This window comes from Leptodactylus fuscus, chromosome 7 (assembly GCF_031893055.1).
Source record: "Leptodactylus fuscus isolate aLepFus1 chromosome 7, aLepFus1.hap2, whole genome shotgun sequence".
NCBI classification, from domain to species: Eukaryota; Metazoa; Chordata; class Amphibia; order Anura; family Leptodactylidae; genus Leptodactylus; species Leptodactylus fuscus.
This window is the reverse complement of record NC_134271.1, coordinates 84,664,739-84,690,307: the sequence shown is the minus strand read 5'-3', so window position 1 is coordinate 84,690,307 and position 25,569 is coordinate 84,664,739. Positions and strand designations below refer to the sequence as shown.

Sequence of the window (25,569 nt, the reverse complement as noted above, 5' to 3'; positions counted from 1 at the left end):
TAGATGGGTTATCCCGGCAGGAGGACATATGAGCTATAGAGACTGATGTGCATTCCCCAATTTACCTGTGTAGGCCAATTGTGTCATGCACATGTTTTGAGAGGGGGAGGGGTTGTCACGGGATGGTTAGAGTCCGGCAATAGGCAATGTGTAATATATATTTCATGTGGAATGTATTCTCTAACCTGTTGTAAACATCAGTGTGTAGTTGGCTGATTAGGGTCTAGTGTGTTAGCACATTGTATGCAAATACCTCTAACTAGTGAGGACCAGTGAGGACAATGGGTGGAGATAATCTGATCAGTGTCTCCAAGAAGATGTTGGATGGTGCATTGTCCATAGTAGACAGGGAGTCTGCTCTCCTTGGTATAGGTGAGGGGGGAAGGATCTGTGACTCAGCCCTTCCCACCCACAGATATAGGTGTAACAGTTTTAGTATATAGTTGTAGCTGGAGTTAGTATGTGTTAGCCGGCCTGTGCACAGCTCTGTAGAGAGCCAGGATTTAGTTACAGGACCAAGGAACCAAAGTTATCATTGGATTGTGACTTCTGTGGACTTATTGTTATTACGGTTGATGTGACCGCTGCCGGCTACTAACTTTGTGGATTACAATAAATTGCTGTTGTCTCCCGACCTCTTGCGTCCGTGTTGATTCAAAAGACCATCCGGAGGAAGACGTATACCTTTGCTCCGTGACAACACCCATGAACAATTATTATACTCTGGGGTCTTTTCAGACTCCAGAGTATAATAACCGGAGACCCAGGGAGGATAAAAACATATAAAAAACCACTGTTACTTACTGATCCCTGGCTCTGCTGCACTCTCTGCTGCTGTCGGCCATCTTCAATGACGTCTGGGACATCATGTGACCGGGTGGCCTGTGACGCATATGGACGCAGGTCCCGGTCATGTGACATCAGGGACGTCATGCAAGTAGGCCCGAAGCCTGCCCAGAGAGGTAACACTGTTTTTTATGTTCCGTTACCTCTCCTGGGCCTGCAATCATTATACTCGGGGGGTCTGAAAAGACCCCCGAGTACAATAGTGCCTGTGGGGCCCGCCGCGTCATTTACTGATCCCAACCCCTGCCAGGATCGGTAAGTAAATAGGGCCCATTACTGGCTGGAGTAACTCCAGCCGGTAACAGCCTATTAAAAAGAACTTCCAGCTGAAACCTAGAAGAAAAACATCTTTAACTGCCCACTTTTTGAGTACCCTACCAACCTTGTCTTCACTTACACAATCTCATCATTCTGCTACTACCCCCAATTCTGTGAATGTCACTGCCTAATTGGACTTATTACTGTATTTGCGGTATGATACATTATCCCCAAATAAAATAACATTAGCGGTGCCTGAATAGCCTTTTTAAAGGCTATTCATGCATATGTGGGGTTCATACAGCATAATTTTGCTGATAGAGCCCCTTTAATGATAAAGTTTCATTGTTCTAATTGAATACACAGAACCAACATATTCCACCCCAACCCACAGTGTTATAGACCTATAGGGAAATACTGAATAAATTAATGTGGAGGAAGATAAGCAAACCTGCTCCATCAGTATTAAAAAATATTCACAGCTATGTTGTTGCGGTTGTTATTATTTTACTGTTTTCTCACAACCTCCCTCACCCTTCATTCCCTTCCCTCCCTTTCTTTTTGCCCAGATCCAGGTGAAGCGACCATGAGTTGTTGACGGAAGGAGTCGTACTTACTCATGTGGTGTGCAGTTGTTCTTCTATTTCTGTTTAATATGTATGATGTCACTCCTTCTGTGCTATATTTAAGGTCTTATGTAGGAGCGTGTTATTATTTTCCCTGCATTCTTTTTCCTTTCCTGTATTTGAAAAATTGTCTCAATAAAAACTAAATTTAAAATAAACAAAAAATATTCATAGCTACATGTAGATAGATAAACAAACTCAAAAAATATTAACACTAGTAGCAATTGTGAAACAAAACCCAAAGAAGGATAGTCCAAACCCACCATCTACAAAGTATAGATTAAAAGAATAAACGTTATTATTATTTAATTTAAAATATTACAAAAAATCATACCGATTAGTGCTGAAAGGGGAGCAGGCGGGCATTACAGCTCTTCTTAGATAGATAGAATGAATACTAGAAAGATAGAATTACTCACCTCTGATGAACAGTTGTAGCAATAATAACTTGGAAATGTGTACGGTGTATACAGTAGTCCCCAATGCTAAAAGCAGGTCTCTCTTTTACACCATAGTAGGAGAAGGACCAGACGTGGAGCCACAGGACACCAAGTCTCAGGAATTGCGCTTTCACCATAACAAATTTTGTATTGGCTTTATTTGGCAAAACAACACACTACGCGTTTCGAGCTTCACACAGCCCTTTATCAAGTGTAATAAACTGCATTGAATAAAAACAAATTCAGATCGTATGATGCATCCACACATCCATAAAAACAAATAAAAGCATTTTTTCAATTTGCATTTGGTGATAGCTGCTATAAAACGAATGAACAGTGGCATAACTACCGCCATAGCAGCAGAGGCAGCTGCCACAGGGCCTGGGACATTGACAGCTACCCCCGCTCTTATCACAGACAAACTGTTGTAACTGCGATAAGAGCGGGGAAAGATTGTAGGACCTTGTGTGACGTCATCTGTCACATGACTAGGTGGGCGTGTCTATAGCCCGTGCCGTCCTGGAAGAGAAGGAGAGATGTGCTGCTAGGTAATGAAGGGGAGGGGGAAGGGAGATGCAGGATGGAGAGTGTCTGTGTGTGTGAAAGTGTGTGTGACTGATATCTGTGTATTAGGAGGAGAGGTCTGTGAGTGATATCTGTGTATTAGGAGGAGAGGTCTGTGAGTGATATCTGTATATTAGGAGGAGAGGTCTGTGAGTGATATCTGTGTATTAGGAGGAGAGGTCTGTGAGTGATATCTGTATATTAGGAGGAGAGGTCTGTGAGTGATATCTGTGTATTAGGAGGAGTGGTCTGTGAGTGATATCTGTGTATTAGGAGGAGAGGTCTGTGAGTGATATCTGTGTATTAGGAGGAGAGGTCTGTGAGTGATATCTGTGTATTAGGAGGAGAGGTCTGTGAGTGATATCTGTGTATTAGGAGGAGAGGTCTGTGAGTGATATCTGTGTATTAGGAGGAGAGGTCTGTGTACTGAGATCTGTGTATTAGGAGGAGAGGTCAGTGTCCTGATATCTGTGTACTAGGAGGGGGAGGTCAGTGTCAGTAGATGGATCAGTACTCTACACATTGTTTGCATTCAGACTTGCCTGCAATTGCTGTTACTAATGACTGTCTAATAGTAGTCAGGGGGCGCTCTGTGTATTGTATTGTATTGAACTGATGGGGGGATGTGAGATGCAGGATGGAGAGTGTGTGTCTGTGTGTGTATGTATGCGTGGTGAGGAGCAACAGTAACCTAGGGGCAGAGATGGAGGGGAGGACATGAAAATGGGGGTAGAGATGAGGGGTGCATGAAACTGGGAGCAGATGGAGGGGGAGCATGAAATGTCACGTGACATCCGTGCGTTATTAAAGATGGCCAACACCACCAAAGACTGCAGCGGAGCCGGCGACAGGTAAGTAACTTTTTTTTTTATGTCTGTATCTCCCCTTGGTTTCCGATTGTTATACTCTGGGGTCTGAAAATACCCCAGAGTATAATAATTATTCGTGGGTGTTCATTATGGGGCATAATCCCGTGTGCAGGGGCCACAATGGGGTATAATACTGTGTGCAGGGGCCACTACGGGGTATAATAGAGTGCACAGGAATGCGGGGGGGGGGGGTGTCGGTTGGTCAAGGTTTTTGGTGTCGGTCAGGAAGGGGGGGGGGCCCCATGTCAAAAGTTCGCCACGAGGCCCCGCCATTCCTAGTTACGCCACTGCGAATGAAGTTATAGTTTTTGGTGATCTATAAGACATTTCAAACACCATTTAAATCGCATGAACAGCTGGGAACAACTGCTCAAATAGAAATATGTTGCATGTTTAGAGGAGGCTAACAACTATAGCCTCAATCTACTGATGGAAACCAAAGCAAATAAAACTGAAAAGGGTCTATAATGCCAACTCTATAATATTGGACAATCTGCCCTTGTTTAGTAGCCATATAGAAAACCCAATAGTTTAAAGGTCCTCATATTCTAATGAACCAGGAAAAAGTAGCAAAATGTCAACAGAAAAAGAAAACAAGGGAGTGATAATGATCTTACCTGTATAGCCGTACCAGATGCATACTGGACACGGCACAGGGGATACATTTATATGCCTATAGTGGGCCGTCCTATAGCGCTCGCGGTTTTTTCTCTACGCGCATGTCATGTGTGGATTTATTTTATTTTTTTTTTAAATGCTTTTATTTGTTTTAATGGATGTGTTTTCTGTTTTGTAATAAAATAGTTAAAGAAAAAAAGCTTTAAAAATAATTAAAAAATGAAATAAATAAAAGTTCTAAATCTGCTCCTTTCCCTATAATACATATAAAAGTAGAAAATCATATGTCAAACACATACACATTAGGTATCCCTGTGTCCGAAAATGCCCAGTCTACTGATAGTTTTCCTGTACGGTGAACGTCAAAATCAAAAGTGCTAAACCGCCAGGTTTTCTTTCACCGTTTTGCCTCTGATTTAAATAAAAGGTGATCTAAGCAATAGACATTCCCCAAAATGGTATAACTAAAAAGTACATCTGTCCCCGCAAAAAAACGCTCTATGCATCCCCGTACAGCTGCAGGGTCACCTGTCAATGTGCCCTTGCAGCTGTTGCAAAACTACAACTCCCATATATTAAATATTTTACCATTTTTTGCTTCAAAATTATTTTTCCCTATTTTCCTCTTATAAAACCTAGGTGCGTCTTATAGTCCGAAAAATACGGTAAATTAATTTATAAAAGATTTTTGCATAAACCGCATCCTCTTAACATTACCTATATCTACGTATTATTTATTTGCATTATTGCAATAATCCCCCTAAAAATACTAAAAAAAAAAAAAGCAGGATATCGTTGAGGTCTCCATCAGGGACCTCAATAAGCTAGAAAGGAGAACCTCCAGCAGGCCATAGCACTGCCATAGTTTATATGCAGTTTATGGTACAGGCATTCAGCAAGAGTGACAGATATGTGGTGGCCACCGCTACACTGTTCTGCCTATGTTCTGACGTTTTCTACCTCTCATTCACTTCTCTGGGAGCTATACAGGCAGAATTCACCTAAAGATTTTGCGGGACTCTTTTTAGCTAGAGGAAGAATAAATATAGGTTATAGGTGGAATTTGGAGGCAATTCTGAGGTAGAATCTGCTGCAAATTTCACCTTTTACTATCACCAAGCTCTCTTAGAGGCCCCACATAGTATCATGCTTCCCAGTGGCCCACCACACAGTACATGCTCCCTAGTGGCCCCAAGACACCTAGTAATGCTTTCCAGTGGCCCCCAAACACCAGATAATGCTCCCCACTGCCCCTCACACACCTAGAATGCTCCTCAATGGTCCCTAGATACCTTATAAAGCTCCCCACTTTCTCCCAGACATCTAATAATGCACCCTTGTGGCCTCCAGGCAAGTAGTAATGTTTTCAGTAGCCAACAAGCAAGTAATAATGTCCTCAGTTACCTCTAGACACCTTATAATGCTCCCTAGTGGCCCCTAGACAACTAACAAATGCTTCGCAGTGCCCTCAAGACAGCTAATAATGCTTCCCAGTGGCCCCCAGGCAAGTAATAATGTCTCCCAGTGGTCCCGTGACCACTAATAATGTGCCTCAGACAAGTGATAATGTCCTCCAGTGGCCCCCTGACAAGTAATAATGTCCTGCAGTGGCCTACAGACAACTATTACTGTTCCCCAGTACTGGTTAGGTGATTGGGTGCCACACATCACACAGGTCAATGCCAAACGACGCCTCGCTTGGTGTAAGGAGCGTAAACATTGGACGATTGAACAGTGGAAAAACGTGTGGAGTGACGAATCACGGTACACAATGTGGCGATCTGATGGCAGGGTGTGGGTATGGCGAATGCCCAGTGAACATCATATGCCAGCGTGTGTAGTGCCAACAGTAGAATTCGGTGTTGGTGGTGTGGTCGTGTTTTTCATGGAGTGGGCTTGCACCCCTTGTTGTTTTGCGTGGCACTATCACAGCACAGGCCTACATTGATGTTTTAAACACCTTCTTGCTTCCCACTGTTGAAGAGCAATTCGGGGATGGCGATTTCATCTTTCAACATGATCGAGCACCTGTTTATACTGCACGGCCTGTGGCGGAGTGGTTACATGACAATAACATCTCTGTAATGGACTGGCCTGCACAGAGTCCTGACTTGAATCCAAGAGAACACCTTTGCGATGTTTTGGAACGCCGACTTCGTGCCAGGCCTCACCGACCTACATCGATACCTCGCCTCAGTGCAGCACTCCGTGAAGAATGGGCTGCCATTCCCCAAGAAACCTTCCAGCACCTGACTGAACGTATGCCGGCGAGAGTGGAAGCTGTCATCAAGGCTAAGGGTGGGCCAACACCATATTGAATTCCAGCATTACTGATGGAGGGCGCCACGAACTTGTAAGTCATTTTCAGCCAGGTGTCCAGATACTTTTGATCACATAGTGTATGTCACTAACTGTACACTATCCGACCAGGATTGCTGATGTGTGACTAACAAAACCATTTTGTGGCATATAACTATGGGGTGTGTCCGAATATAATTGGTCATTAAAGGGGTCATCCAGTTTCTAACATTGATGGACTACAAACTGTACCGGCAAGAGTAGGTACTGCAGCACTGCCGCATATATTTCAATGGTATAGTGCTGCGGTGACCACACTTGCAGTTACGGTTTGTACGAGTGAGTAGCGTGGCTTACAGTATGTAAACAATACCACGAACCACGTTGTTTCAGTACCAGTGACCTGCAGTGGTACCAGGTGTGGGGCCCCCACAGATCTAATATTGATGGCCTGTGCTTAAGGATAGGCTGTTAAAGGGACTCTATCATTGGGAAAAGTCATTTTTAACTAAGCACATACATGCATAACCTTTAGAAAGGCTATTCTACACCTACCTTTTGTATGTAAATTGCCTCAGTGGTTTTTGAATGAGCCCATTTCTATTCATATGCTAATAAGCCTCTTGGTGCACCCCGGAAGACTCATTGTGCACCCTCTGCCTATTCTTTCCTATGTATGTATACAGCACAGGCTGCTGCTGCTGACTTCCTACTTCCTGTTTGCACACAGATAGTAGATAATAGCAGAGAGGAGGCTGCTGGGAACTTCCTGTGCTGGCTGGAAGCTAATTAGCATATGAATAAAAAACGGGCTCATTCAAAAACCACTGAGGCAATTTACATACAAAAGGTAGGTGTGGAATAGCCTTTCTAAAGGCTATGCATGTATGTGCTTAGTTAAAAATGACTTTTCCCAATGATAGAGCCTCTTTAATCATAATCGAGGTAAAACTTAAATTAACTGTGATTTTACTTTGGGTCACAATGGCCCAGCACTAGGATTCACCACAGACTATGTCTCAGTAGTTGATGTCTCTCCCCACAAGTGTTTGGGGACAATGCACTCTTGAGGTAATTTCTGGGGAAGTGGTGGACAATATTTATTATGTATCTGTTAATGATAATAGTGTCAATACTACCCCCCCTCATTTATCAAGTAACTGTGTGGAAATTACGCTATGTTCACACATGCGTTCGGTTTTCTGTTCGGGGGGGGGGGGGGGGGGGGCTCTGCCATATTAGGGTCCACCATATTAGGGTCCACTGTTTTCCACACAAACAGGACTTCTCTCTTTGCATTTTTCAAGCAGAATGGAATCCCCTAGCAGAGACCGAGCGCTGGTATGAACCTGGCCTTATTTGTGCTGCAATAACTTTTTGGAGGTAACACTGAGGTGATTTTTTTTGGGGGGAGGGATATGACAAATATATCTATTAGGGGGTTGTATTACAGATAATACTATCTCCCCTCCTTTCTCACTCACATTATTTGATATCAGGTAAATAGACATCTTTGAAGAAACAACAGGGGTGCAGGGATATTGAGACATTACTGACAATTATCGGGGTTCAGTTAGGACTCCCATGAGGTGAGAATCCAATATAGGATACCCAATAGTGATTACGGGAAGAATGTAAAAAATATTTAATAGGGTTGTGTCACCCTATATAGGTGATTCTATAAAAGAAATAGTGGGGTGCCGCACATGTCATCGAGGAACATATGGAAATATGTATTGGGGTACCCTACAGGTCCCCTTCTGAGAGGTGCATTATTGAGCCCACTATTTTACCTCACAACACTTTTGGGATATTTGGAGAGAACATGATTTTATGAGGTAACACTGAAATAATTACCGTACATTGAAATATGTGTAAAATATTTATGGGGTTCAGTCAGGGATTTGGGGTTCTTAAGACCTCTGCTTAATAAACATGGCTGATCCCCCGCACTTTACACCTCATATAAGGGGAATATTGGGGTGATCTCGGTGACCCCCTCCTCTTCTCCCGGGGGAGGGGGGTTAGTGAGTGAGCGCAGGAGGGAGGGGACGAGGGAATATGGCGGCGGCGCTGTGACGGACACACTGGGCCAGGCACGGCGGGCAGAGAGGGCGGGGACACCGGGAGTGAGCGGAGAGCAGCGGCCGGGACTCTGAGGACAGGCCCGGGCTCCTCCTCTCATCTTCCCGCCATCAGAACAGAGAGAGCCCCCGGGCTCAGGCCCACCTTACCTCCACCGGGGACTGCAAAGGGTTAATCAACGCTGAGAGCGGGAAGCTGGCCTGAGGAGAACAGCACTCGGTGGCGGCGTCACGACACACCGGCAACAGGAGGCCTACAGAGGCGAAATAAGACACAATCGTGGTTCTCGTTTCAGGAAGAGCCGTGCATCGGGCCTGTGCTCCGGGCTGAGGAGAGCGGTGGAGAAAGAAGCCGCTACGGGTGTCAGGAAAGTCCGGGGATCGGGCCTGGAGGGCCGCTTCGCGAATGTGAGAGGAACCCAAAGACCAGGGACGAAACGACGGACGGGCCGGGCTACGGCCTTTAGGAAAGCCCGGAGATTAAGACGTATTTTCCGGTCTACGGCTAATAGGAAAGCCCGAGTAGCGGGCCCTGCTGACCGGGGGACGGGTGTCACGACAGCCCGGGGATCGGGCCTCCCGGAGCAAAGAGCCGCCAGGATGACGGACACCCGGCGGCGGGTAAAGGTCTACACACTGAACGAAGACCGACAATGGGACGACCGGGGCACCGGCCATGTGTCCTCCGGCTACGTGGACCGGTTGAAGGGCATGTCCCTGCTGGTGCGGGCAGAGAGCGATGGTGAGTGGTGGCCACAGGGTGAGCCCTGGAAGTGACCCTAGTAATAATAATCTAGTGTATGGCGGCCATAGCGACAGTCACGTGTGTAATGTCATGTCTAGGTCCTGATGGCAATCATCTACATATTAGCCGCCAATTATGGCAGTAATCATTATATAATAAGGAGCTGCAACTTTCTCCTCTCTCTTATTGCCTCAGTGCTTACAAGATATCTGCCTGCTGTTTGTAAGCGGAAGCATTCCTGTTTACATCACAGGCTAAGGCTACGTTCACATCTGCGTTGGTGACTCCGCAACAGTGTTCGTTGGTGACTCCGCAACAGTGTGCGTTGAAAATTACTAGGTGAAAAGTCTGACGGTTTCAGTTTAAAAGAGCGGGCACCCAATGGGTCTCAGTTTTAGTCAGTGGGGTCTTTCGGGCTCTGTTTATGACTGCTGTTGTGGTTGATGGCCTATCCGTTGTTCTGGTCCTCCAATGGAACATAACAATGGAGAGTTTTCTTACATTAGGTTCACATATCTGCCTATCTGACCCAATGCTGCTCACAGCTGATGGTTAGCTATAGTGTGTCAGTGCAGACAATCCCCTGTGAGCTAAACCACTAACTAAAGATGTTGACCGGGATAAAAAATTAATTTTTAAATTGGGCTGGGGAAGGTGAAAATTAAAAAAAAAAAAAAAAAAAAAAAAGAGAACTCTTACTTACCTGTCCCTGGATACTCCAGTGACTCCTAGCTTGGGTAGTTCTGCTGCCCTGCTCTCTTCTTTTGCCAGAAGTCCTCTTCAGCTCTGGCGTCCCATGTCCCTTTCCTTAGACTGCTGATTGGACTAAGAAAAGGACACTGGACGTCACGTGTGGCAGGGAGGTCCGCCGGAAGAAAACAGCGGAGCTTCAAGACCAGACTGTGCTGGTGGGTTAGGTGGTATGGTGTTTAGGTTTTCTTAAAAAAAAATATATATATATGTATCCTGGACATCCCCTTTTAAAGCTTTAGGCCCCATTCACACAGGGCACGGGACTGCATATTTTGAACCTGATTTTGACACGGGAAGCTGCATCAGAATAGGACCAAAATGTGACTGTCCTGGCTTCCCGTTCCGGAGTAGGCCCAAATGAATGGGCGTAGCCTGGAGGGTGCTGCCGCGAGGCGGACACCGGGGCTGAATCAGCCATGGAATCCGCCTGAAGAAAGGACAGCTCATGAACAAACCAGAAAAGAAGGACCAATAGGATGGCACTGCTGGATCTGTAAAATATGATTCCTGGTGGGCTGGAGGTAAATCAAAAGGATATAACCTTGAATGTAGAGAGCCGTGGAGGTGCTACACAACCAGAGACAAGGCAATGTGATAATGTAGAAAAAGTAGAAAAATTGGAAGGGCACTCACCCACATAACGGCTCATCTTCATAAAAAGACTTCTTTATTTAAGTATCACATCTTAAAAACAATTCTTGAAGGGAGGGAGAGACAGCATCAAAATGGCAAGAAGGCGTGAAGAATGGCCTTCTTGCCATTTTGATGCTGTCTCTCCCTCCCTTCAAGAATTGTTTTTAAGATGTGATACTTAAATAAAGAAGTCTTTTTATGAAGATGAGCCGTTATGTGGGTGAGTGCCCTTCCAATTTTTCTACTTTTTCTTCATGAACAAACCGCTAGCGGAAAAAAGATCGCTAGCGGTCTGCATAGACCTCTATTGTGAGGGGGCAGATTTTGAGGAGGATTCAGTGCCAAAATCCGCCCCCTCTTGCCCCGTGTGCAGGAGCCCTTATACGCAAAACCGTAGTCATGTGCAGGTCAATGGAAAAGGAAAGGACGGCATTATTAGGCTTGATGGACCAAGGCATGAAATGGGCAAGAATAGGACCGTAGTGATGAGACCTCCATCAAAGATAAGATCTCAAGACGCCCATTTGAATAATTTGGTGATCAAGCATGTGCACTATCACTCCATTTGCTGGAACTGATGGAGATAGCAGAGTACAGCATGTTAAATGGTAGTGAAAATGCTCGACCACTTCTTCTTTCACCTAGAGCTCTAGGGATTTTAACATCTCGAAAATTTGCAGAACTTCTTATTCTTCACCAAGGATAACCAGCTTTCTTTAGATAAATACTTCATCAGTGACCTGATCTTTGGGCCTTGTTGCTGGATCAATTATCACTGGACATTGCTGCCTTTTTTTCTGGTGTAAATGTAGTGTGACATGGTGCCATTGAAGTAATTTGCAATACACAGTTGTGCATTCCTGAGGGAAACTACTACTTATGGGTATAGTTACATGATGCAGTTAAAATCACATCAATTCTGCAACAGAAAATAGCCCATGCAGTTTTTATGCAATATTTAGTGTCATAAGGTGTTTCACCTGTAAAATCTAAAATCAAGAAACTGTACCAAAACAGTCTTAGGGCCCATTCACACTGAGTAAACGCGTGCTCATTTTGGCAAAATACACGTGTAAAAAATACATGTGTAAAAATAAGACTCCCATTGACTTCAAGGACATTTTTTTACACATGTCAAAATACACGTGTAAAATGTCATTGATGTCAGTGGGAGTCTTATTTTTACACGTGTATTCTGTTCACGTGTGTTTTGCCAAAATGAGCGCGCGTTTACTCTGTGTGAATGGACCCTTAGGCCGGGTCCCCACGTTGCAAAATAGTGTTTTTGCCAGTACCTGGAAAGTGAGTGGGATTTTGGTTAATCTCATCCACACAAAAAAAATTCCACAGTAGAAAAGCTGCATTTTTAAAAACACTTTTTTTTTTTGTTTGGTTTTTTTTGTTTGGTTTTTTGAAAATTGCAGCATGACAATTAAAACTATGGAAATGCTGACATTTTCCATGTAGGTATAATATGGACAGAAAGTCACTTTCTGTGAAAACTGCTTCAGAAAAAAATGCAGTGCGTTTCTGCCGCGGTCTTTTCTGCAGCGTTTTTCTTTGTTTTGCTGCGCCTTAAAGATGACTTTTCACTACCTCCACAGAGTCATTTAATAGATGCTGCTCTAGCATTATAAGCGCAATTGGGACTTTTTTCTCTAGCCCTCTCTTTCCTGTGCAGTTAGTTTATGGGCCTAATGTACTACTTAGGCGTTCTACTGTCAAGTGGACAGTGTAAGGCTTCATGCACACGACAATGTTTGCTATTCAAGCCATGGGGAAAAAACGCGTTGTTTTACAGCCACAGCGAAGTTATTCGCTAGAATCCCATCCCCACCTTTTGGAAATTGCAGCATGTCAATTATACCTATGGAAATGTCGGCAGTTACACTATAGGTATAATTGAAGCAGAAAGTCTATAGAGACTTTCTGTCAAAAGCGCTGCAGGAAGAACGGCGATGTGCTTCCATCACGGGTGGGGCTTTAGCTTTAAGTGGCTTAGTTTTCCGTTCTTTCAGGTTCCCAAGTGTGAACCTAACGTCAGTCGAATGTCATCTTGGTCCGTGTGCCCATTCCGACAGCTCCATAGAAGACCTGCTCTAAAAGTATTGGAATGGAGCTGAAAACCGGGATACACTGGGATAGCACACTTACTCATGTGCATGAAGACTGATTCTAGCCGATGACACTGTTCACATCTGTTTGCAGCTCAAAATCGTACCCCTTGTCTGCTCCCTTGCCTGACACTGCCCACTTGACAATACAGAGCCTAAATACAATATCAGGCATCTAAACTAACAGCAACTTCTGCTTGGGGACTGTGGGAGGTTGAGAAAGAAATTCAACTGTGTTGGATTAATTGGAGCAGCGCCTATTAACAGATGCTAAGAACTGGAGTTGATAGAGGTGCTGAAAGGTCCTCTTTAAAACTGTATGCTGTTTTTCTGTTGCAGTTTTAATTTTACCGTGTGAATTCAACTTAAGAGGCTCCCAAGTGAGTGGCCTGCCTCTATAAAGGTAGTCTGTCACCAGAATCCAGCCCTGCAGATAGGTTAGTGTTCCCGAAATCAAATGGTGTTTTACCCTTGCGAATTGGTGCCTCCATTGCTGCGTTGTCACTGTTGCCATTGATTAAGCTCATTTGCATATTGAAAAATGGTAGTATCTTGGCAGTGGAGGCGCTGATTCACAAGTGGAAAACACTGTTTGAATCATGTTTGCGTTTTTGTGACCGTTTTTAAACACAGTTGAAATAAAGCGTACTTTTCTGAATTTAAAGAGGACCTTTCATCAGTTGAGGCACATGCAGTTTTATATGCCGCTAGAAAGCCGACAGTGTCGGCCTTCACGATCTGTGCCCCAGGTGAAGAGCTATTGGTCCCGGTACCGTAGCTCTTCACCGTCAGAAAGGCGTTCCTGATAGTCAGTCAGAAACATCCTTCTTCACAGCAGCGCCTATAGCACTGTACTGCAAGAGCAGGAGGAACGCCCCCTCCCCTCCTGATAATACGCGTCTATGGACGAGTACTGTGAGGAGAGGGAGGGGGCGTTCCTCCCCGGTCTCACAGTACAGCGCTATAGGCGCTGCTGTGGAGAAGGGTGTTCCTGACAGACTGTCAGGAACGCCTTTCTGACGGTGAAGAGCTATGGTATTGGCACCGATATCTCTTCACCTGGGGCACAGAATGTGAAAGCTGACAGTGCCCTGAATTCAGCGCACTGTCAGCTTTCTAGCGGTATATAAAACCGCATGTGTCCTAACTGATGATAGGTCGTCTTTAAGAAAAGGCATAAACAAAGCGGTTGCACACAGTGACATTTAGAATTCTATATTTGCCAATGTGTGCATCTATTACTTTACTTATGCATTTTTAAAGGGGTTATCTGGAAAATAATAAAGTTTACTAGTGTATTCCCTGCACTGGTTAAGCTTTATAACTAATATACATCCCAGTTCCCCAGAGCAGAGGGCAGCTAGGGAGGCCAGAACTTTTACTCCATTGACACTCTTACTATCAGTCATGTTGACATCACAGAGTTGCAGTGGAGAAAGGGAACATGAGTTCTGGACTTCCCAGCTGCCCTCCACACATGTAAATTTTGGCCTCTTAGGGACCGGGGTATGTTAGTTAAAAAGTTTAACCAAACCAGGGAATGTACTAATGAGTTTTTATTACTCCCAGGATAATCCCTTTAAACTAAAAGCATGTGCTTTTAGCTAGACTTACAAAATGCCATGTGAGAACTCGGACTTACGGTATGTCCACACAGAACGTGTTCACTACTAATTTTTCGCAAAACTAGCTGTGCATTAGCCAATATTCTGTCTCTACATATTCAGCAGGTGCATAATCCAAAGGGTGAAAATTGTATGAAAATGTGGTTTGTAAATGTCTACAATAGGTCAATTTGCACAGCAGGTTCTTTGCTCAAAGTGTAGATGAGATTTGTTAAGTTTTTTTTTTTTGTTGTTAATTTCACCCAACTCATTGAAATTTATGAAATCCACATGTCATTTTCTGTGCTGAAAAAAAAAAAAAAATCCTAATTGTGTACTTAAGAAAAGGTCATTGATTTAAATGCTACTGTATTACGCTGCAGATTTTTTACAAGTAAATCCTACACCAGTTTTCATGTGTCAGAGCTTAGGCTAACTAGTGTGTTGTTTCTATTGAAGTCTTTGTAAAATTACCAGGCAGCCCAGTAAGGAGGAACAAGGGTCTTGTGGTCTCCATACATTTTGGCCAGTTGTACACGACTATGTGCTTCTGGACGGCCATGAATTAAAGGCATGGGCGGCACATGGGGGACACATGGATGTCACCTGTGCAGCAGCTGTGCTTCAGCGGTCCCTTTCATTAAATGTATGGGCCCATAGAAATAAATTGTTCAGTTTGCTATCTGGGAAAAACAAAGCGCACTGATCTTGACATGGATGTCTGCAAAAGGTCTTACACAAATGGAAAAAAACAAAAATTGGGTTTTGACTGGAATTTTGAAGTTTTATCAATCCACCAGTTTGAATTAATAGGACTCGCGAATCTTAAGATCCCCAAAAACTTCTAGAAGGAGCGCCCCAAATGCTGTTCTTTTAAAGAGGATCTTTCATGTTCTCGGGCACATGTGATTTTATATTCCGCTATGGTCAGAGGGGGCATTCCTTACTGCCCAGCCATTACGCTGAGTGGTGAGGATCGTCCCTTTTCCTGACAGTACTCTCCCATAGACTGGGGGGTGCATTCTACACCGCTCAGCGTCATTGCTGGACGGCAAGTAACGTCCCCTCTGACTGCACAGAGCTATGGACAGTACTGTCAGCTAGACTTTTAGGAACGCCCTTCTGACAGTGAAGAGCTATCGGTAACGGCACAGATTGCATTTTCCATGGGGCACATGACGGGAAAGCCGACACTGCACTGAATTCAGTGTACTGTCTTCTTTCTAGCGGTATGTAAAACCACATGTGCCCGAAGACATGAAAGGTCCTCTTTAAATCCAGATCTTGTGTTTAAGCAGATGAACAATCTGTAGGAAGTTAGTTGATCCACTTACTATGTTCTTGGCACCTCCATTGCCAATATTCTTTGAGGAATCTGATATTATGATGCTGCTAGTTGGATCCAAATGACAAAACAATTCTTCAAAGTGTAAGGCTTAACAATGCATTCTCTGCTCCCACCAATAGCAGGTGTTATCCAGGGCTGGATTTCTGTGGTGTTTCCCAGTTTTTACTTATTATCTGTCATAGCTCTAGTAGCATGTTATATAATAATAATAACAGCAGAGCCTCCAAAACAGTCCATTGCTGGCCTTCTGTGTAATGTGCATTATATTTTTGTGCCATGTCTCATACAATGAACCTGTTTACATTTCTGATTCCTTAGTCTCAAGTGACGTTTGTGTTTTCCTTATATTTTCCAGTGAATACCACCCACTTATATCAATATATTTGGCAACTGTGGGGTTGTGTTATACAGAAATTGCAGCCATGTTGGATTTATTCATAAAAAAAATACATATTTTGCTTGCTTTTTAGGCTCATTACTTTTGGAATCAAAAATTAATCCAAACACTGCTTACCAGAAACAACAGGTAAATACCTGGACATCTGCTTATTTATAACTTGTACAATGGTCAGTATGCTTAAAGGTTTGTTTTTGTTTTTCCAATACGTCATTAATATCTGATTGGTAGGGTCTGATATTTGGACCCCAAATCAGATGTTCGGAGATGGGAGCTGGGCACACTACTATACAGTGTACAAAGCTGGAAGCAAGTTAATCTGTATGTTATGCCGTATTACTGTGGCTTTGCTCTCATTGAAGTGAATGGGAACTGAGCTGTAATGGTGTGATTTGGCTGCTTTATGATGTACGTGGTCTTCTGTACAGAGCAGTCCTGAACAGCTGATTGTGGGAAGCCCACATATTGTACCCACGTATTGTACCCACTAGTCAGATATTGATGACCTATTTTAACAGTCCATCACATAAAACCCAGAATGCCCCTGACATATAGTGTATTTTAAAATCTGTTACGGTACCCTGAGATTACCTAAAATTGAAGCATGGGAGCAGACCTAATCCCATGAGTACTGTGTCCTCTCTGCTCATACTGGCTTTGTTTGGCTCTTCCTAGGATCATAATATCTAGAAACCTGCTGATAAGTTCTGTCCTGTTACTGACACTGACCTGTGTTTTGGGGTCTTTTCCACCCTCTCCTTGTCTTATTCATAGATTATTTCCCCATAACTAAGAAGCTGTACTAGGTGAAGTGCCATTATTTTGGTGTCCTTTCCTGCTTCCCACAGATCTCACAGTACAGTGAGCACGATATTCACAGCCAATCGGATTCATGTCTTCCCACTCCTGCATCTCCGACCTTCCCTACTTTGTCTACTATTTACTTTGGTACTGAGGATGTCACTCCACATCTAGTGCCCATGCACTACTCAAAGCTGTCTTCTGATTGAATGAAAAGATACAGTATAGGCTCACAGCATGCTATATAAGCACTATAAGGCCGGGGTTCACACGATGTATTTTGGCACGTAATGTGGCACATAGACGCTGCAGGAGCTTTTGCGGGCCGTATATGCTCTAATTGATTTCAATGGGAGCTGGGACCGTATATGCGGTGCTATTTTGCGGCCGTGATTTTGCGACGGCCGCAAAATAGCGCCGCGTATACGGTCCCGGCTCCCATTGACGGCATTCTCTTTCTGTTGGTGATACCCAGCAGAAATGCAACAGATTTTACTCACTGTATTGAAATGGGTGAAATGTGAAAATATGTGCCTGCAGTGTATGAACAGGCCATTGCTGAAGACATTGCACCAGTGAATGGTTAATGGGTATGAAAACTGACAAGTAGATTTGAAATCAATGGGAGCCTATACGGTCCCCAAAAGCTCCCGCGGCGTCTACGTGCCACATTACGTGCCAAAATGGAAGATTATAAAGATAATCTGTTTTCCCTTAGCCCAAACAGCAGCACAAGATGGGGTATTCCTGCCCCTGTGTGCTGTTAGGACAGGTGGAACTTTTAATTAGCTAACAGTTTTTCCCCCTATAAGAGGCCAGAGCGACCTCCTCCCCCCTGTGTTAGTCAAAAAGTATAAAAGGCAATATAACGATACAAACATTACCATAAACAATGGGAGGGAGCCTTGTGCTGCTGTTTGGGCTAAGGGAAAACAGATTATCTTTATAATCTTCCATTCCCCCTACGCCAAACAGCAGCACAAGATGGGGATCTAGCAAGTAAAATCCCAACTAGGGTGGGAGATCTTGGCAAGCAGATGCCAAGACAGAATGTCCGAAGGCTGTGGCCTCTGAGCTGCGCCAGTCCAATCTGCAGTGTCTGGCGAACATCAGATGAAAACTCCAGGAAGCAGCGGAACATATCTGCTCTAAGGAGAGAGAGCGTCTCTCTGACCGGGAAGTTGGTCCAATTCCGGTACTGGTAGGTCTTGAGCGCGAAGAGAGCAAGCGATGGCCTCCCTGATCCATCTTGACAGGGTGGCTTTAACACCTTTGTTACGGCCGTAGGTATTGATGAGCAGGTTCTTCGAAAGGAAGCTGTACAATCCAAATATATGCGCAGATATATGCGACCCTAGGACAAAATCCCTGGATGAACCCAAGTTGAACCCTATCAGGGAAAAAGGTAATGAATGGCTCCGAGGCAGCCAAAGCTTGTAATTCTCCAATCCTTTTGGCAGAGGTAATTGCCTTGTAGGAGAGATATCTCCAGTCCACTTCTGTTAAGAGTTCAAACGGGGGAGAACAAAGCCCCTGAAGAACCGCAGCCAAGTCCCATTGCGGGACAGGGGGCTGCATCTGAGGGCGGAGCCTAGAGGCCCCTTTAAGGAATTACTTTAATAGAGGATCTTGTTATAACCAGGTCCCTAGAAGAGCGGAAAGTGCTGAAACATGAACCTTCAGGGTAGCTGGAGTTAGCCCCTTATCCAGGTCACTCTGTAGGAACTCAAGACCGATTTGATAGCAGAGTTATTAAGCTGCCTATCCGAGATCCTTTGGTAACTCCTGTTAGTTGAATCCGCTCTTGAATGGGCCAACGTTCTTAGAACGGCCTGGGATAATCGTCTATCTCCGTATACGATGCGGTCAACCTCCAGGCCATGAGGTTGAACCTGTCCAGGTCCTGGCAGAGCTGTCAGTTCAGAATTACCAGGTTTTGGACTTGTGGAAGCCTCCAGTAGGTCCCTTGACTCATTAGGATGAGGTGGGTAAACCATGCCCTTTTTTGGCCAGAACGGCATGATCACTATTGCCGAAGTCTGGTCCTGCCTGAGTTTCGCCAATACCTTCGGAATCATCAGAATAGGAGGAAAAACATATGCCAGTTTGAACCTCCAAGGTATTGACAGGGCATCTACCGCCAAAGGATTGTCTTCCCGGTAGAGGGAGCAAAACCTTGTCACTTTGGCGTTGTACTGGGTGGCCATCAGGTCCACCTCGGGGAGACCCCACATCTCAGTGAGATGATGAAAGATGTCCGGATTTAGGGACCATTCGCCTGTCATCACCAGGCCTCTGCTTAGCTGATCCGCAAGGATGTTCAGCCCACCTTGAATATGAACCGCTGATAGTTGTGAAAGATTCCTCTCCACCAGGAGAATATTAGATTTGTCACCTGCAGAAGCGAGGGGGATCTGGTTCCCCCCTTGTTTGCTGATATATCGGACTGCTGTTAAGTTGTCTGTTTCACTCTCACAGCTTTCCCTTGCAGGTGGGGTGCAAACATTAGAAGCACACGGTGCACCGCAGTGAGCTCTCGCCAGTTGGACAAATGAGCCTTCTCTAAGCTGGTTCCAGGTCCCACGTACCGGGGTCTCCCCCAGAAGCACTCCCCATCTTGTGAGGGAGGCATCTGGTCAACAGGGTCCAGGATGTCTGGACCGTGGATTTCCCGTCTCTGAGCTGGGACCACCAAGCCAGTGATCGACGGGTTCTGATGGATAACTGGATAGGCTTCTGTAGCCCCGAAGGACTGTGGTTCCCGACTCTCAGGATCTCGCACTGTAAGGGGCGCATGTGCCATAGGGCCCACAGAACTGCCTTGATGGCTGCGGACATGAGACCTAGGACCTTCATGGCGGTCCTGATAGTAACCTTCCGGGTTGTGGATAGGTGATGAGCCGCTTGACCAATCTTCTCCTTCCAAGGAGGAGGCAGGGAGATCATCATGCTGAGAGAATCCAAGATAAACCCAGAAATTGAATCGGGGTAGATGGAACCACTACCGACTTCTGCCAGTTTATTAGCCAGCCCAGCTCATTTAGGAAAGCCACAGTGGATTCCAACTGTGTGGCAAGCACCTCCTTTGACCGGGCTTTTAGGAGCCATTCGTCTAGTTATGGGACAATAAGATCCCTTGGAGGCGCAGGGCGGCTACGACCGGGGCCACTACCTTTGTGAAGGTGTGGGGGGCCAAGGATTTGCCGAATGGGAGAGCTGTCTAGATAAAGTTGCTTGATGCCCTGGAGAGGGAGGGTCCTTACGTATTTGTCTGGCTTGAACAAGTTGAAGGACCAATGGATCTTGGATAAGCCGTGATCAGGCGGACATATGATGAGACCAAATAGCCTACCCAGCCGATCTAGATGTGCTCTCCTCAGAGAGGGAGGCATAGGTAGTCAACAGGGTCTGGCGTTAGATGGACCATGGCCACTCTCCACCAGAGAGGGATGCATCAGTGGTCAACAGGGTCCAGGTAAACTGGACCGTGGACTCTACATTTAATTTCATGTTCCTCCTATGGAATGCTTCTCTAGATGTGCTCTCCACCAGAGAGGGAGACATAGGTAGTCAACAGGGTCCGGCCTTAGCTGGACCGTGGACACTCTCCACCAGAGAGGGATGCATCAGTGGTCAACAGGGTCCAGATAAATTGGACCGTGGACTCTACATTCAATTTCATGTTCCTCCTATGGAACGCTTATCTGGATGTTCTCTCCACCAGAGAGGGAGACATAGGTAGTCAACAGGGTCCTGCCTTAGCTGGACCGTGGACACTCTCCACCAGAGAGGGATGCATCAGTGCTCAACAGGGTCCAGATAAATTGGACCGTGGACTCTACATTCAATTTCATGTTCCTCCTATGGAACGCTTATCTGGATGTTCTCTCCACCAGAGAGGGAGACATAGGTAGTCAACAGGGTCCGGCCTTAGCTGGACCGAGGACACTCTCCACCAGAGAGGGATGCATCAGTGGTCAACAGGGTCCAGATAAATTGGACCGTGGACTCTACATTCAATTTCATGTTCCTCCTATGGAACGCTTATCTGGATGTGCTCTCCACCAGAGAGGGAGACATAGGTAGTCAACAGGTTCCAGCCTTAGCTGGACCGTGGACACTCTCCACCAGAGAGGGATGCATCAGTGGGCAACAGGGTCCAGGTAAACTGGACCATGAACTCTTCATCCAATTCCACTTTATTCCTATGGAACTTTTCTCTAGATTCGCCCCACTAGTGAGAGAGGGGCGTTTATAGTCAACAGGGTCCAGCGCTAGCTGGACCATGGACATCCCGTCCTTAAGATGGAACACCACCTGGATGAAAGACAAATTTTGAGGAATAACTAAATTGGCTTGACCCAGACTGCTGAGTTTTTTGTCAGCTGGATGACACAGCCTCCTCCATCCAATTCCTCATTGCCCGTATGGGAATCTCCTGTAGATGCGCTCTCTACCGGAGAGGGCTGTCTCTGTGGTCAACAGGGTCCAGACTATCTGGACATGGACATCCAGCCCTTAAAATGAAGCCCCTCCAGGCCCCACGGGTTGTGATTCCAGGCCTCAGACTTACCTTCTGCAGGCCGCATGCGCTATATGGCCCAAGGGACTGCAACTGCATACCCTGACATAAGATCCAGTAACCTTTGGCAGTTAGGATGGAAACCCGCTGTATTACCTATAAATAATGCACTGCTGATATGATCTTTTCCCACCTAGAGGAGGGAGATTTTCAAGCAGACAGAGTCCAGCATGAAGTTTAGAGACTTTCTCCATGTGAATGGACCATGAGAACCACAAGTACCTTATTAACTTTTTTTTTTTTTATATATCACAAAAGCAAAGTGCAACTGGGATTGAACCCAGGATACTGTGGATTCAGGCATACAAGTCTGTAACCCTACAGCTTGAGCCACTAGGGCTTCTATTTCTAAGTAAGACCTCTTATGAAAACTGGGAGAGGGAACCTTACCAGAAATCTGCATGTACTCCTTCACCCAGGAGATGACAACAATAAATGAAGGGCTCCTAGCTGGAGGACCCCGTACTGACAGCAGTGCAGACATGCATAACCTTACAACAAATTGCCTTAGAGCATCCACCATCATGTGAGCAATAAGCAAATATGCACCTAATAAGTAATGATAGTACATAGGTATCTGAACCCTTCTTTTAGGTTCACAGCATATAGTCCCCGCTTAGGAATTAAATGCACATTGAAAAACCGCAAGAAATACAAAAATTTGGTTGGATCTTACCATAATGGCGGTGAATCGACTTCGATATTGTGAAGTTGACAGAGTGCCCATAGCAATAGAAATTAGTGCTTTTAGTCTCTGCAGTGAACACAGAGGGAAAGCTGAAAGAGGACACGGCTTACCTTACTGCAGGGCAGTAAATGAACTGCAGCTGAAAAAAAGTCAGTAACCTGCACAAGGCAGGTAAGACAAAAGACTGCAGTATAAACCTAGATCTTTCACTCAGAAAGAAGGGAAAGAGAAGAAAGGATCTAAGACACCTTATTCTAAACCATAGAGGAGGCCACAGCCTCCTCCACCTGTCCAGTCGCACAGGACAGAAAAAAACACAGGGGGGAGGAGGTCGCTCTGGCCTCTTATAGGGGGAAAAACTGTTAGCTAATTAAAAGTTCCACCTGTCCTAACAGCACACAGGGGCAGGAATACCCCATCTTGTGCTGCTGTTTGGCGTAGGGGGAATACGTTGTGTGAACCTGGCCTAATAGTGATCTGTACAACATAGATCTTTAATGTGCCTACTGCAATTGAAAATAAACTACAGAAGGCTATACTAAACAATTCAATATATACTTGTATTTCTAAATTCTGCAGAAATTAATAGGTACTCTTAAAAAAAATAAAGATATATGCTATACATTTGTCAGCGAGTTTACATGCATAGTACAAATACAACAAGTACAATAAACCCACAACTAACAGGATGACTAGCGTGCTACAAGTAGGAAAGAGGACCTTGCAAACCTTATTTTCCACTGAAGTACATGTTCTTTTTCTGGCATCCTGCTATTGACAACATGCACAATGATAGGGATTATAGCATCCAATATTGTGTCAACACTAAATTGATAAACTGCAGGATACAACCTGGAGAACTTTAACTTTCTTACAGTTTATTAACAGATTATTTCAATTTTTGGAGTGTGATTACTCTTACAGACACCAGTTCTTGATTTAACAAGGACTTTTCAATGTCTCTGCCTCTGCTGCAATGATCGATAGGGGTCATCATTTTACCTGGCCCATGTAGGGACATTTATATTGCACCCAAAAGAGACCCAGGTGTATGGGGTGAATGATGGTCCATAATCCCTTGTTTAAAAGTATTGAGCTGAAAGGGGTTGTCCATACTCAGACCTATATTAAGAGACCAATATTATTGTTTGTACAACGAAAATTTTCTGTATCGTTTTCTAGATCTGTTTGCTGTCATTCATTGTTTACTCCCAGTGGACAAAATCCGTCCATGGTCATGTGATGGACGCAGAGGTGCACAGCTCGTTATCAGGCAGATGTCTGATTACTGAGCTGTGACTGTTAATGAGCTGTGCACCTGTGTGTCCATCACATGACCATGGACTGTATATCACATGACCATGGACTGATTTTTATCCACTGGAAGTAAACAGAACGAATGACCGCAAACAGAGATCTAGAAAACTACGAGGGATTAACATAGAAAGTATATTGGAAAACTTTTTACTGTACAAACAATAACATTAGTCTCCTAATACTGGTCTCAAACTGAACAACTCCTTTAATATAGATACCCAATGAATTTTCCATGTGGAAGTCATTGGCTTTTTTTTATGATGTAAAATTGCTGATCTTTTATTCCTCTTTTGCAGGACACGTTGATTGTTTGGTCAGAGGCTGAAAACTATGACTTGGCTCTTAGTTTTCAGGAAAAAGCTGGATGTGATGAAATTTGGGAGAAAATCTGTCAGGTGCGTAAGGAGAATCTACGCTTTGGTGAAACTATCAATGTAGATTGGAGGCAATGTTAATGAAGTAACAGCTGACGGCATTCTCTTTCTGTTGGTGATACCCAGCAGAAATGCAACAGATTTTACTCACTGTATTGAAATGGGTGAAATGTGAAAATATGTGCCTGCAGTGTATGAACAGGCCATTGCTGAAGACATTGCACCAGTGAATGGTTAATGGGTATGAAAACTGACAAGTAGATTTGGCTGTTGTAGTTTAATGCTGTGTTCGCATGTTGCAAGTTTTTTTGACTGTTCCTGCAACAAAATTCATTGGTGATGCGTGTTGTTACTGCGTGAGGCAAATGGCCATTCTCATTTCTACTGAATACAGCCTTTTACAAATCTACAATGGCTACTCCATTTTTCCTCCAATGTTTTTGTCTTATGCAAATGAAATAAACATAATTGAGGGCCAAAAAAAAAGCTTGCATCTAACATCCAGAAATTGTTTTGTTTTTTTTCCTACAGGTACAAGGGAAGGACCCTTCCGTGGACATCACTCAGGATCTGGTGGATGAATCGGAAGAAGAACGTTTTGAGGATATGTCCTCTCCAGGCTTGGAATTGCCATCCTGTGAACTTAGTCGGTTAGAGGAGATCGCTGAAGTTGTGGCCTCTTCATTGCCATCTCCACTTCGCCGTGAAAAATTGGCTCTGTCTTTAGAGAATGAGGGGTACATTAAAAAACTCCTTGAACTTTTCCATGTGTGTGAAGACCTGGAGAACATTGAAGGATTACACCACTTGTATGAAATTATCAAGGGCATCTTCCTTTTAAACCGAACTGCACTCTTTGAAGTCATGTTTTCTGAAGACTGCATCATGGACATCATTGGCTGCCTGGAGTACGACCCCTCCTTATCTGTACAGCGTAAACACAGGGAGTTTCTAACAAAAACTGCTAAGTTTAAAGAGGTGATCCCAATATCGGACCCTGAATTGAAACAGAAAATTCACCAGACTTACAGAGTGCAGTACATACAAGATGTGGTATTGCCCACACCATCTGTCTTTGAAGAAAACATGTTGTCTACTCTTCACTCCTTCATATTTTTTAATAAAGTGGAGATAGTTGGGATGCTACAGGTGAGTCTGAAATGTCCGCATACTCCATGCCTAGCTATTAATTGAGAACACGAAGTATGGATTCACATCTAGCAGCTTTTGTTACAAAAATTTTACTCTGAAAATTACTCTCTGACAAAATAACGCACCTACAAGGTATCAAATGAAACGTTGTGTGACTGAAATGATATGTGACTACAATATTAGAATGAACGGATAACGTTATTGTACAGTTGAAAGGAGGCGCTAGCACCCTATTGGGCTGAATCTAGACTAGATACAAGATGAGAAACGATCAGGCATATAGGAAGATTCTGCTTGTACTACACAGATGTTGCTGTAGAGCTTGCACACTTGCAGGTTGTCCAAGCTAGCATCCCAGCTGGTCCCATAATTACTCAATTTACAATAAATCTTCCAGGAAGGCCAAGGATGCTTTGCAAACGGCAGCAGACATTGCTTGGAAACCCTTGCTGCATGTG

At 44.5% G+C, this 25,569-nt stretch overlaps 1 protein-coding gene across 1 annotated transcript in view; it reads left to right on the top strand.

The window, feature by feature from the left end:
* The first annotated feature begins 8,563 nt into the window (after positions 1-8,563).
* Positions 8,564-25,569, top strand: part of PPP4R3A (protein phosphatase 4 regulatory subunit 3A) — a 38,881-nt gene continuing 21,875 nt past the window's right edge. The window contains exons 1-4 of the mRNA XM_075282396.1: positions 8,564-9,345; positions 16,271-16,326; positions 23,882-23,980; positions 24,491-25,108. Of these exons, the coding sequence (XP_075138497.1) occupies positions 9,204-9,345; positions 16,271-16,326; positions 23,882-23,980; positions 24,491-25,108 (915 nt within the window). The 5' untranslated portion in view covers positions 8,564-9,203. The remainder of the gene's footprint in view (positions 9,346-16,270; positions 16,327-23,881; positions 23,981-24,490; positions 25,109-25,569) is intronic.